The sequence below is a fragment of the Erythrolamprus reginae genome, chromosome 5, assembly GCF_031021105.1.
Source record: "Erythrolamprus reginae isolate rEryReg1 chromosome 5, rEryReg1.hap1, whole genome shotgun sequence".
Taxonomy (NCBI): Eukaryota; Metazoa; Chordata; class Lepidosauria; order Squamata; family Dipsadidae; genus Erythrolamprus; species Erythrolamprus reginae.
This window is the reverse complement of record NC_091954.1, coordinates 76,218,205-76,232,788: the sequence shown is the minus strand read 5'-3', so window position 1 is coordinate 76,232,788 and position 14,584 is coordinate 76,218,205. Positions and strand designations below refer to the sequence as shown.

The window sequence follows — 14,584 nt, the reverse complement described above, 5'->3', positions numbered from 1 at the left end:
ACTGGTTTAAGAGCTTGTGGTACTGAAATGAAAAGTTGCGGTTTAACAATTATCTACTCCAGATAAGTAATGGTTTCTTGCTCCTAAAAATATAAAGAATGAATGAGTAGCAATGACATTGAATAATGTACATGAAAAGTTTGAGCCACACACTTATGGAGAAAATTATTTTTGAAGACATGTTGCAAAAATAAAATATCTTTATTAGGCATTCAGCAATTTCCATTAATAAGACAATCTATTATGGAAACAATAAAAACAAAATCTGATCAAAATGTGGACAACACTTTTGATGCAGTTCGAAAAATGTAGAGGAAGAGAAATAGATTGTGCAGCTCAAAGTAGTGTTCTCTCTTGAAAATAACATTCTTTTCAACCTACTCTTCTAGGGCTTTGTTTCCCAACCTTGGCAACTTGAAGATATTTGGACTTCAACTCCCAGAATTCCCCAGCCAGCAAATGCTGGCTGGGGAATTCTGGGAGTTGAAGTCCAGATATCTTCAAGTTCCCAAGGTTGGGAAACACTGTTCCAGGGGAAGGATTGTTTGTTAGATTTATGTAGCTATCCATCTCATACACATGACTCTGAGTGGCTGAAATCCAAGATCACATACCATAGGGCAATATATATCATCCTTGGCAGCTTTGTATGGATCTTAGCTCCCAGAATTCCCTAGAGATAAGTCCTGGCTAGGTAATTCTGGGAGTTGTCTATATATCTAAAGCTGCCAAGGTTAAAATACACTGGTGTGGGTCATCCTTGCTCCCTAGCAGCATTTCTTTTCGGCTAGGCAATGCCAGTAAATATTTTAGAAGACAATGAATATAGTTACAATATCTGATAACTTCTGTACAATTTCAATTGGCCTGAAGGGATAGCTGGCACAGCAAGAGGGACTGGGGCAGACTCATGAAAGCAGTGACATCAGAGATGGCCTGCTACTGGAACAGGCAGATGCTACGCTCGGGTAGCGATTTTGGGGATGCGAACGCAGCTGTGCATCCCCGACATTCGCACATGCCTCTGTGCAAGATTTGGGTTCTGCGCATGTGCAGCAAGGAAGGTCTTGTGTGAAGATGCTTTCACGAGTGAGATTTCAGCGATTTTTGCTGGTTTTTAAAAAAAATATAGATAATATATTCCTGTTTGAAAAAGTGAAATTTCTATCCTTTCTCAGATTAATTGTCTTGGTCACCACTTTTCATTTGCTAGTTTGGGCAAAAATGACATGAATTCAGGCCAAAGTTGTCCCCCAGATTTGGGCTTCTAGAGCAGGGGTGGGCAATTAATTTTGCCATGGGGCCGCATGAGAAATTGGATGGTTTTAGAGGGCCAGACTAATATAATTAACTCAGTTCTGCCCAATACTGTATATAGCTGCTGCAGGGGACAGGGGAGGAAGCACGTGGTATCTGTGTACCACTCCTGTACTGCTCACAGTTGGGGATTTTTTCAGCGCTGACCACTCTAAAGACCCAGACCCTGGCCTGACCTAAACACCCAGACCCACTCTACAAACCCCTAATTATTTGCTTTACGGCAACTCGGTGCACCACAGTCACTGGGCTGGAGTGTTTGCGTGGTTTCTGTGCTCGGCTGCTCTAGGTTGGAAGTCGGGGTCCACTCTAGTGCGAGGATGAAAGAGCTCACCCCGTCTGCTGGGACTCCTCCGTTTCCTGCTTTCCTCATGATTCATCAGGAATGCAGGAACCGGAGTAGTCCCGGCAGACGCGGTGAGCTCTTTCATCCTCGCACTGGAGCGGACCCCAACCTCCGCAACTGGTCACAGATAGCGGGCGGGCCGGTCACAGACAACGGGTGGGCTGGATGCGGCCTGCGGGCTGCCCCTTGCCCAGGTCTGTTCTAGAGGTTGGGGACCACCTATGAGGTAGAAAGTAGACCTTAAACTCGAGGGATTTGGCTTAATCTGAATTTAAACGAGCATTTTCCATTCAGGCCTCCTATCTGTACTGATCCTGTCTTTATCTCAGAAAAATCACAGTCCTTTCTGGTTTATATTTCATTCAAGAGGATTCTTAGGATTAAAAACATTTAGCAAAACAGTCAAGGGTTTCTTGTAAACAGAAACACAAATAAATGTCTATAAATATGCACCACATTACCATATTGCTAATTATAAACTCATTATGATCCTTATATCAAAGTCAGCTTCCTAGCTTTCTAGCTCTGTGGGAATGTCTACAGTGATAACAGTTTCAGTCTCTATGACCTGATAGAGACTGCTACAAATTAGTTCTATTAGTGATACCCTGGCCTGGAGGGTTGTTAGTGGGAGATCACTATTGGGGGGATGGTCAACATCTTCTCTGTTCTTACATGACAATGCAAGAACCAGCTATGCAGGCTGCAGTGACAAAAGATGTAGCTGTAAATCAAGTTATCACATATCTTTGCAATCTGATCTATACAAATGAACTGAAGGTTAAAAACACTTCCAAACGTTGCCTACTTCTTCTGTTCACATAAGCCACAGACACATCCAAAACAACCATTGATAATTTGGAGAGCAGCGAGGATCATTTCAACCATGCTGATGACTAGGAGGGAAGAGAAGAAATACACATTCCAGCCAACAATATTCTGTGGCTTGATACAAACTGTATTCCAAAGGGAAGGATCATACAGGTAATTCTGAACCCTTAAAAAAAGCAGATTTTAAGTAAGTTGTAGAATTTTTTTCCCAAAAGCAGAGTTACAGGGGAGGGGAGGAGTCCTCGATTAATAGTATTTTTTCTGTATACAGTTATAAACTAATAATGTTATAATTATTTTAAAAATTATATATATATAAGATTTAGTTAGTACTTTATAACTTTATTACTTAGTTATAACTTTATTACTTTAAAATCTACGAAAACATAATAAAGTAATAAAGTTATAACTAGGTAATAAAATTATAAAGTATTAACTAAAACTTTATTAGCCTATTAAATATCCAGCACTTTGATTACTATTGTCAAGTAATCTGTTCCTTCCTACTTGCATTTCCTCATAGATATCTCTCTGCATTGACTTTGTAAGCTTGGGACAATAAATTTTAACCAAGTATAATAACAACAACGGTAGCACTGATTTACTGTCTTTATTTAGGGTGCATTTTTGTTTTTATATTGCTTTTCGCCGCCCAGAGCTTGTAAGGAGTTGGGCGGCCTACAAATCCCGTTAATAGATAAAATAAATAAATATTTTTAAATGCTCTTAAAACCTTTTTCCATATTCCAGTTCAACTGACCTTCTGCCTCAGCCCTCCCCCCACTTGTACCCTCCAGCCAGTGAAGGGCTACGAAAAATTTTACTACCACACTGTGGGTGTGGTTTATGCATTTTCTTTCAATATCTGAAATTGGGTGTTCTGGGGTGGAGCTCCATTTTTGCTACCCCACTGCATTCCCCACCATCCGGACAGTAGCCCACCCCTGCCTCCATTTGTATCATGGCTACCATTTTGGGGGGATACTAACTTCTAAAAACTCATGATAGTGCTAGATCAGCGGTTCCCAATGTGGGGCCCATGCCCTGCAGGGGGGCAATTTGTTTTTTAATGGGGGCAATTGGAACCTTCTTTAAACCAAGTTAATAGCCTTTTAGGCTTCCTTTGTGTGAGTAGGAGTTCACTTTTGGAATAGTAAGAATTATATGTCTATAGTAAGAATTATATGGGGGGGCTAGCGGTGGACTACGAGCCGAATGCTACATTGCGCTCACCACAGTGGCTTGTAAGTGCTTGCGGGGCCAGCGCAATTTTGCTTCTGCACCTGTGGAAATCGCGCAAGGAGCTGCAGGTGCACCCGTGTTTTGGCAAGATTTTAACCTGCAAAGTTAAGATATACTGGAAAATGATAGAAAGAATAATAAAAGAAATAGTAATGCAGGAGATAGAAAAAACTCCGGAATTTTACTTATTGGGTATAGCTAAACAGAAATATAAGAAAGATATTTTACATCTAGTCATTCATATAACGACAGCGGCCAGGATAGTATATGCGCAAAATTGGAAAGGGGAAGGTATTCCTAAAGAGGAAGAGGTTATCAAGAAAATATTAGACTGCGCTGAAATGGATATGATGACAAGACAGTTAAATAACCAAGAAGAATCAGAATTTTATGTGATTTGGAATAAAGTGTATATATGGATAGAGAAAAAGAAAAAGTAAAAATGAATACTAGGTGTGAACAATAGAAGTACTGTTAGGATTTAAACTTTGAGTTTGTATTTTGCTTATATACAAAGTTTTTTTCCCCCTCTTTATAAAGGTACACAAAATTTCTTCTTTTCCTTTAAATTAACATGTTGATTTAAGATATTAATAATGTATTCTTTTTCTGTGTCGCAATTTGACTTCTAGAATAAGAGGGGTATCTGCAACCCCAATTTTATGTTGTGTGTTTGTATGTATGTCAATTTTAAGAAAATCAATGAAGTTTATTTAAAAAAACAGATTTTAACCTGCAATTCCGTGCGCAATTTTTGTACCTCCACAGGTGCAGAAGCAAAATCGCACTGGCCCTGCAAGCACTTACGAGCCGCAACGGCGAGCACAATTTAGTGTTCCGGCTCGTAGCCCACCGCTGGGGGGATGAGCATCAGGATTTTAGAGATGCTTAGGTGGGGCATGGCCAAAAAAAGGTTGGGAACCACTGTGCTAGATTGAAGTTAGCTGTCCCGTCCAGATCTCCTGTTTAAGTACTTGTCACTCATATTCAATAAAAAGCATGATCCATTTCTAAAGTAAAACTCCAACTGCAGAGGATTTTATCTGAAAACCAGAATTCATTTAGAGTTATTCTGCCTCTGCAGGCAATTACTGTATACACAAAGTTTCGCACACTTTTACAAGAAATGGTTTTCTCAACCTCAACTCAAAGGCTCTCTGCAAGTTTGAATTATTCGAGCAAAATTGTATCTCAAATAATATGTGCTAAGCACTGTTATAAGCTGGCCCATGAATTCCAGTCGCCTTACCCATTGTTGAAGATGTCGTCATCCATTTCCAGAAACGGGTAGCCCCAAAGTTGCACCTTGTTATGGTTGAGGGTGGAATTATAGAGACAGAGCGGCCCCTCCGTCAAGCCTGAACCAGACAAAATGAAACAAGCTGCTGATCCCAGGAGGGCCAGTCCTGAAAGCAGGATGGAAAGAAACATCTGTGGGCAAAAGAGGGACATAAATTAACTTCAAATATACATGGCAATATCTATTAGCCTCAGAACTGTGAAGTAGTAAGATGGAGACTGGCTCTGCAACGTTTCAAGATAAAATAATAAATATGGCATCTGTTACATTTCAGGTGCCATTTTCCCCACAGCTTCAACTGCTCTTGACAGGGGAGCAAAATGAAGAACATACAGGGCAGATTGAGATTTGAATTAAAGTAGGAATGGAGGAAACAGTTACAGAATGATGCCGATTCAGATTCAAAGTTTTAAAAAAAAATCTTTCCTGGCAACAGAAGACTGTTAGCAGTGGAAGCAATTACTGGGGATAGCATCAGGCTCCTCCCTTAAATATACTTTAGATTCTTCTGCTGAATTGAGGATTGAACCCGAGCAAAAAAATGGCCCCTTTCAGCTTTATGATTTTACAGTATGATGGACTTCAGCCTTCAGTATTTTACAGTATTATGGACTTCAGCCTTCAGGCAAATAAAAATGATATCCTCCCTTTATTTATACAGCTGAAATTAAGACAGTTTGAAGAGAACAGTAATGTTCTGCCCCAGCTAAGAACATTGCATAACGCGGTTTGTTTGAATTTATTTTTAATCAATAACCGACTACATAGTTCCCTCTAAGGTGCACAGTGTGCTATAGCGCACTGGTTTTTAGTGGTCAGCCTGGGAATTTGAAATCCTAGCGCACAGGACCTTCACCTCACCTTCCCGCTTTGGTTGCCCCGGCTCTGATACCCACCCACGCGGCGTCGGAAGAGGCGTTGGCCTCCTCCCCTGCCATCGCACTGGGGGTTGTCCCCTGGAGCCGGGGGCTTTCCTGCACCGCTTTCCTGACAGGGGGGCAGCTGCCTTCCCCCCTCGCAGCACTAGGTGAGCATGGCTGTCCGGAAGTTGCTATCGGGGCAGCCGACGTCCGCTGACGTCAAGCTTTTCAAACGCGCTACTTTCCTGGGGAGCCAGCTTTGCTGGCCGCCAAAAGGGCAGCCGCCTCAACAGCAATGGCCCCGTGGAGACCATTGATGAGGTGAGCTGCATGGTGGAGGTGGGAGCAGAGCCAAGGGGAGGGCGCGCCGGCCAGCAAATACGCCACCCGATCTCCGTCCTAGGGGCTGGGGGGGGCAGATCTGCCAGCCCTGCCAGCTCGATCTCTGTCCTGGGGGCTGGGGGGGGCGGATCCACCGGCCCTGCCAGCCCGATCTCCATCCGTGGGGCTGGGGGCTGGGTACGTGGATCTGCCGGCCCCGCCAGCCCGATTTCCATCCATGGGGGGGGGCGACGACCAGGGGCTGTCCATCCATGGTGGGTGGTGCAGGGCAGGCACAGGCAGACCCAGGGGAGAAAGAGGGAGGGAGAGAAAGGAAAGAGAGACAAAGGGAGGGAGAGAAAATTGAATGAAGGAGGGAGAGAAAGAAAGAGTAAGAGGTAGAAAGGATAGAAAGAAAGAGGGAGGGAGAGAAAGGGAGGGGGAGAAAGGAAAGAGAGAGGAGGGGGGGAGAAACAGGATATGAAGGAGGGAGAAAAAGAAAGAGTGGCCTTGTGGAGTTTTGTTCAGGATTCTTTTTATTTTCTAGAAATTACAGACTCCCATCTAACCTTTTGATTTTTAAGGGTGGAAGTCGTGAAAGGAACAAAACTTCACAAACAACTTTCAATTAAAAATGAAGGACTTTATGTAGAATAGTAGGGAAGGAAAAGTTGACCCAGAAATACCAGAGTCTAATTTTCACTCAGGTGTAATGGATGATCCATGAAGTTCAGGCAATTGTTCTTTCTTAACCTAACGACTCTCATAGATATGTTATGAAGCTAAAATGAGGCAACCTCTTCCTATATTTACCATCCTTGATGCCTTGGGGGACATGCAAAATACCGTATTTTTCAGAGTATAAGACACATCTTTCCCCCACGCCAAAAGAAGGGTGGAAATGTCAGTGCGTCTTATACACCAAATACAGCCTCTTGCAACCCACTTTTGTGAAAAATGGCCCATTTTTTTTTTTTTGCAAAAATTGGGTGGACAGAGGGTCTGGAAAGCCAGCAGAGAGCTGCTGGGTGTTGGGGGATGTAAAAAAAATTCTTTTTTCAACAAAGTGAAAAGTTTCCCCAAGATCTACTAATTAAAACTAGAATTTTTTTGTCCACAAAAAGAGTCATCAACCACATCTCTCTTACCTTACAGCAAGTTCCTGAGCTGCTGAAATACTTCCACCTCCATCCAATACCCGTGATCTGAATAGCAGCAGGAAAAACCTACAAGAGCGTAGTTTGAAATGAGTAGTAGTCTCTAGTGTCCTACAGTCAAAGTTTATAAAGCATATTTTTTTTGAGATGTTATTATTAAGGTTCATCACACAGTCACCTAAATGTTTAGAATGTTTAGAATTTGGCATTTTTCTCCCTTTTTATTTCTATGTGAGAGCCCCTTATATTAAAAACTCATTTGTTCTTTTTCCTGGAGTCAAACACAGTAGACCCGTTTGTACTTTAATCACAGTAGAAATAAACCTGTGAATATAATAAACTAGAAGATTGTGAATAGCTTAAAACTAATGCACGAGCATCCAGGACTGAATATGAGTCTCCCCAGTCTTAGTCTAACAACTTTACTACCTCTTATATTTCCATATTTTCCCTTAAGACAGAGGTGCATAGTCCTATGATGACAGGGTAGCCATCGTTAACACACTCGGTTAGATCAAGCTTTTAAGAATAACATTAACCCTTGTCCATTTCTAGGCTATGGTAGAAATGTTTTCATATCTCACAGAAATTGAGGAAACTTTACAATATTTTGTAAAAATAAAAAGGAGGAGAACATGGCTACAAGAGGATTCACAATTATGAGTCACTAATATCTAGTGTAGACCTTCTTAGCCTTGAGCTGCAAAAGTCCAGATGGTTATCCAAGGGCAGAAAACTCAAATTGTTTGCTGACATCGTACAGTTGCCCAGTATTTTTGCAGCTCCGATAAGGCTATTTTAATCCAGGGCAAAATATTTCTGTTATAGAATTTATAAAATAAGTGTGTGGTCCAAAGCTTGGAGAATTTTCAGAGTTACAGTCCAATATTTCCAAAATCTCCCACTTTGGGGGGAAGCTGGCTTATTTTGAAGGATGAACATAACTAATTTTAATATGCTTAAATTGTTTCACTTCACTAAGCTGTTGGTGGAAATAATGGCAATTTAAGATTGACACTTAAGTCCTCATAGGAAATTCATAGGGTCCCTAATATGGTATTCCTCAAAATGTGTGAATAAAGCTGAGCTATTTCCAGGATTTGTGGATTGAAAGGGTGATGTGAATCAATATAGTAAATTGAACTAAAACACCTTTTTATTTGCTATGGCTCAAAGAATAGAAAGTTAACTGACAGTTTGAAAAGGCGAAATTTCAACTAAATAAACAGAAAAATTTCCTGATTATGGGAGGTAGACTACAATAGTGTAAATTGCAATAGGTAGTTAGTGAACTTTTTTTCTTTAAAGGTTATGAAGCAATTGCTGGATAGATAGTTATTGGATACCATAGCAATCAATGATTCATATTTAATGATGTTATACATTGCACTAAACTATAGTGTAAATTGTGGTTCCCTGTTCTATCCAAATATACAAACCAACAAAAAGGTTATTAAGAAGACAATAAAATATACATATGCATGTATATGTATCCAATGTGCATCCATTATTTCCCACAGAATTTTGGCCAGGATATATTAAAAATAGTCTACTTACCAGCAAGCCTCCTCCCCACAACCCTGGCATTAGCATTGCCCTCTTGGATATTTGGCCTAGACTTAGGTAACACCATTCCCAATTGGGGAAGAGTAGGAGAATATTAGCAGTAATGGAAAGAAAGCCCAAGATAAGGAGGCATGGGCCCAGGATCCGAGTACAAGTCCCCACACACATTGCAGAAGAGAATCCTGAAAAAAAAATGAAACAGAGGAGAAAAATAATATCCCCTCCTTGTCCTCAAAAGGTTGAATCCTGGAGTAGAAAGCATGCTAACGTAAATAGACACACAGATAGATGATAGATAGATAGATAGATAGATAGATAGATAGATAGATAGATAGATAGATAGATGGGTGGGTGGGTGGGTGGGTGGGTGGGTGGGTGGGTGGGTGGGTGGGTGGGTGGGTGGTAGAATGCTGTACTACAGGCCACTGAAGCTGACTGTAGATCTGTAGGACCGCGGTTCAAATCTCAGCACTGGCTCAAGGTTGACTCAGCCTTCCATCCTTCCGAGGTGGGTAAAATGAGGACCCGGATTGTGGGGGCAATATTATTATTATTATTATTATTATTATTATTATTATTATTGTTGTTGTTGTTGTTGTTATTATTATTGTTATTGTTGTTGTTATTATAGTTATTATTATTGTTGTTGTTATTATTATTATTATTATTTAGATTTGTGGGTGGATGGATGGAAGGAAGGAAGGAAGGAAGGAAGGAAGGAAGAAAGAAAGAAAGAAAGAAAGAAAGAAAGAAAGAAAGAAAGAAAGAAAGAAAGCTAAACAAACTGTACAGTACCTACCAAACCATTACAGGGCTTCTTACTGGCGGTACTCAAGCTTCCTAACATTCATTCATTCATTCATTCATTCATTCATTCATTCATTCAAATTTTATGCCGCCCTTCTCTTTAGACTCAGGGCGGCTTACAGCGTATAAGCAATAGCACTTTTTAACAGAACCAGCGGAGAGGCGCAGCATACAAATCTAAATAATAATAATAATAATAATAATAACAATAATAATAACTATAATAACAACAACAATAACAATAATAATAACAACAACAACAACAACAACAATAATAATAATAATAATAATATTGCCCCCACAATCCGGGTCCTCATTTTACCCACCTCGGAAGGATGGAAGGCTGAGTCAACCTTGAGCCAGTGCTGAGATTTGAACCGCGGTCCTACAGATCTACAGTCAGCTTCAGTGGCCTGTAGTACAGCATTCTACCTGCTGTGCCACCCCAGCTCTACATGTCCTGTTGCACAGGTTTATACCAGAAGGAAGCAACTTTTTGCCCCTACACAGAGCACCTTGTCTAAGTTCCATTGAAGCTTGCTTAGCACTGTCATCAGCTAATCATTTGTACATTGAAAATATCAACTGAAAGGATTGTGTTGTAAACAAGAGATAGTGTTGTATTTATACCACCTATCTCCTGTTTACAACACAGTCCTTTCAGCATTTCCAAGAAGGTTCCACACCCATTTGCATTATTTTAATCTGCGGGCATAGATGAGCCTCCAAGTGGCCTCAACGATTGTTAGGATGAGTGGTAGCAACCAAATGACGGCAAGGAATATAAATTATTTCATCCTCCTGAACTGAACTGAACTGAAGAAGCTTCTAGGATGAGAAGTCAAATGACTCTAAGGAAAAACAAAGTCCAATTGCCTTTCTAAAAAGCATGGTTCTCACATGTAAAAGATTGCTAGGACAGATGTTCTCCATCACAACGGAATGGAATGGAATGGAATGGAATAGAATAGAATAGCTAACCATAGTGCATAAGCCATTGGTCTTTATTCTCCTGTAAAGTGCAGGGCTTGGGAATACAGTGTTCCCTCGATTTCCGCGGGGGATGTGTTCCGAGACCGCCCGCGAAAGTTGAATTTCCGCGAAGTAGAGATGTGGAAGTAAATACACCATTTTTGGCTGTGGACAGTATCACAAGCCATCCCTTAACACTTTAAACCCCTAAATTACCATTTCCCATTCCCTTAACAACCATTTATTCATCATTATTACAGGTACTCACCATTGAATAAGACACTTAGTGATCCTGATATTTATAAACATAATTATTTATTAACAATAATTATTTTTTTAATTATTTATTTGCAAAAATTATTAGTTTGGCGATGACGTATGATGTCATCGGGAAGGAAAAACCGTGGTATAGAAAAAAACCCACAAAGTATTTTTTAATTAATATTTTTTGAAAAACCGTGCTATAGGCTATTCGCGAAGTTCGAACCCGCAAAAATCGAGGGAACACTGTAGTCTGCTTCCTGCAGAGCAATGTAGCAAAAAATTACAGTATTTTGAATTTGCCTAGAAAAATCTTGAACCTCCTTAGGGAGGGAAACGACAATCGAAACCACAATTTAGGTTTTCTATGTAGACTTTTTTTAAAAAATTCCCTCTTTCCCCCCAAACAAATTAATCAAAACTTTGAAAAATTCTTCTTCAGAAGTTTTCTACTTACTTTTGACAACTGAATAGATGAAAGGAGTTGTAGGGCCACTTTCAGCTTCTTCCCACCAATGGTTTCTGCCAGTATTGCTAGAGGTGATAGAGAGAAGGTATCAAAAGTTGATGACTATTTATAGCCTTCGGTGCCTGTTATTCTTTATCCTTAGATGGTGAGGTTTGAACTTCACAATTTTTACACATCAATCACATGTTGTATAACCCCAGCATGGAAACTTAATGTAATTGTATGAGAAAAAAATTCCTTGGTCGGAAATGAGTAATAAACTTTAAAGGCTTGTGTGAGGAACTGGCAGATGCATAGGGAACTCATATGCAACACTCTTGCAACACACCATAGACTTAAAAATATAATTGCTGATTCTAGGGGAGTAGCCGTATCATACTGTTGCAATTAAAGTTATTGTTACACTCAGGGACGGATTGCTACCGGTGCGCTGCGTGAGATGTTTCAGTTGTCTTGCATGTATGTGCACATGTGCACGGGCTGAAATGTTGTGAGGGAATGTGCATGCAAGAGAGATTTTGGCAATTTTTTGCTTTTGCACATGCGCACGAAGCAAAAGATATTAATTCTTTTTAAGATGGCGGCACCTATAGGACTGCCACCAGAGCGATTGTGTGCAAATTGCACAATCTGGCAGCCGCTACCGCACTAGTAGCAACCCACTACTGGTTACACTATCATCTTTTTATTGAGGGAGGCCTAACTGATCATGACAGTGGCTTTCTCATGAAAGCACAGGTTACAATTCTGTGCATTGTACCAGGGAGGAAGATTATATGAACTAATTAGAGATTATTCTTCAGCTGAAAGGTATAAAAATAATTCACACTGTGAAGTCTTTGTTATTTATTTATTTATTTTGTCCAATACACAATGAGGGTTTTAGTGAGTATATATCAATATACACATAGTAAAATACATGATGAAGGTTATAGAGGAGATACTCATAGTAAAATATATCTAAGAAATAATAGAAAAGAAGATACTGTATAGGAATAGAATATATCAATGAAAGAATAGAAGAAGAGATATAGGAATAGAGGAAAGGTATAGGAGATATAGGAGAGCAATAGGACAGGGGACGGAAGGCACTCTAGTGCACTTGTATTCGCCCCTTACTGACCTCTTAGGAATCTGGGTAGGTCAACTGTAGATAATCTAAGGCTAAAGTGTTGGGGGTTTGGGGATGACACTATGGAGTCCGGTAATGAGTTCCATGCTTTGACAACTCAGTTACTGAAGTCATATTTTTTACAGTCAAGTTTAAATCTGTTGTGTGCTCTTGTGTTGTTGTGGTTGAAGCTGAAGTAGTTGCTGACAGGCAGGACGTTGCAGCATATGATCTTGTGGGCAATACTTAGATCTTGTTTAAGGCATCTTAGTTCTAAACTTTCTAGGCCCAGGGTTGAAAGTCTAGTCTCATAGGGTATTCTATTTCGAGTGGAGGAGTGAAGGGCTCTTCTGGTGAAGTATCTTTGGACATTTTCAAGGGTGTTAATGTCTGAGATGCGATATGGGTTCCAAACAGATGAGCTGTATTCGAGGATGGGTCTGGCAAAAGTTTTGTAAGCTCTGGTAAGTAGTGTGAGATTGCCAGAGCAGAAGCTACATAGGATTAGGTTTACAACTCTTGAAGCCTTCTTGGCTATATTGTTGCAGTGGGCTTTGGCACTTAAATCTTTTGTTATTAGTATACCAAGGTCTTTAACTGAGTGGGGATTATCTGTGATAATTTGATTATTCAGTTCGTATTTGGAGTTCAGATTCTTCTTCCCAATGTGTAGGACAGAGCATTTGCTAGTTGAGATTTGGAGTTGCCATGTGTTAGACCACTCAGAAAGAGCGTCAAAGTCTTTTTGGAGAGTAGTTGTGTTATCGGTGGTGTTGAAGAGTTTTACATCATCGGCGAAGAGGACACAGTTGCTTGTGATGTAATCGCAAAGGTCATTGATGTAGAGAATGAAGAGCGTTGGTCCCAGTACACTACCTTGGGGAACACCGCTTTTAACTGGGACGGGGGTGGATATGGTTCTTCCTATTTTGACCACTTGTTGTCTGTTTGACAGGAATGCTGTAATCCATCTGTGGAGGGATTTCTTTTTGTTAATAATTTATCATGAGAAATAGTAGAGCAGACTTGGAATGTCTCCTATACTTAATCCCTCCCTTCAAATCTATTAATAGCTATAGTGGGTTCTAAATCCCATCGTTACTGGTTCGCCGAACCGGGCTGAACTGGGAGCAACCTACCACTGATCAATAGACTGATTCAGAAACTATCCTTTTACAACGAACTTAACTAAACCTTGGTTTATTTTATGCAGTTTTCTGGATTTATATAATACTAATTATACGATACCTCCCAATAGAAATTTGAAAAATAAAATTGTAGCTAATGAAAGATGATTGTTTTTCATCTTACAGAGGGTAGTCCTTTCTTTAAAGGTATCCTGTGTTTCAGTTGTGGGGATGCTTTTTAGCCCCAAAGTCATGCACCTGGAGCTATGCACATGTTTGAACTCACACCAAAGATATTAATATATCTGATATTCCTGCAAAAGTTTCAACTCACCCATTCTCACACACAGTGTATATATTTCAACATCAGGAAGAGGAAGTTTGATGTTAATAAAATTGGAAAATGTTGCAATTGCCATGGAAGAAAGAAACCATTCCCACCAACCTACAAGTGATTAACAAAATATTTGAAGTGGCAGAAATGAGTAGGCTAACTATGAGGATAAAAGAAAAAGAAGATACGGACTACTATCAAGTTTGGGGGAAATGGCATAAATGGTTAGATAAAAGGAAGAAAACTTAATAAAATAGGTAGTATAGAGATGATAAACTTTGAGAATTCGCAGAGATGATAGAGTATGTATAGATAACAATGAATGAAAAAAGAGTAGCTTAGTATATGTTCTGCCGGTGTGTCCCAACCACAAGAGTATAGAATAACATTCTAATGGACAAGGGCGTAATGAATTAATTATAGTATAAAGTATTTAGTAACAATAAACTGAAGAGGAAATATAAAAGAAATATATAAGACAAATTATGAAATGTAAATGTGTTAAACAATATGAATGCATAAAATTTGATAAGAAACAATTAAGATTGGAACAGTCAAGAGAG

At 39.9% G+C, this 14,584-nt stretch overlaps 1 protein-coding gene across 1 annotated transcript; it reads right to left on the bottom strand.

Moving 5' to 3' along the window:
• Nucleotides 1-2,467: 2,467 nt before the first annotated feature.
• On the bottom strand, nucleotides 2,468-11,534 carry TM4SF19 (transmembrane 4 L six family member 19). Its single transcript, XM_070754046.1, has 5 exons — nucleotides 11,438-11,534; nucleotides 8,932-9,122; nucleotides 7,366-7,443; nucleotides 4,986-5,167; nucleotides 2,468-2,660 (listed from the first exon to the last, which is right to left on the bottom strand). Exons 2-5 carry the CDS (start codon nucleotides 9,106-9,108, stop codon nucleotides 2,468-2,470), a joined length of 630 nt encoding a protein of 209 aa, XP_070610147.1. The 5' UTR covers nucleotides 9,109-9,122; nucleotides 11,438-11,534.
• Nucleotides 11,535-14,584: the final 3,050 nt, after the last annotated feature.

Bases quoted from the DNA above. Each gene is read 5' to 3' on its own strand.
- TM4SF19 (XM_070754046.1), bottom strand. From the start codon at position 9,108: ATGTGTGTGGGGACTTGTACTCGGATCCTGGGCCCATGCCTCCTTATC. The intron at 7,444-8,931 runs GTAAGTAGACTA...ACGCTCTTGTAG, and splicing joins TGTGGGGAGGAGGCTTGCTG to GTTTTTCCTGCTGCTATTCA. The intron at 5,168-7,365 runs GTAAGAGAGATG...TTTTGCCCACAG, and splicing joins GCTCAGGAACTTGCTGTAAG to ATGTTTCTTTCCATCCTGCT.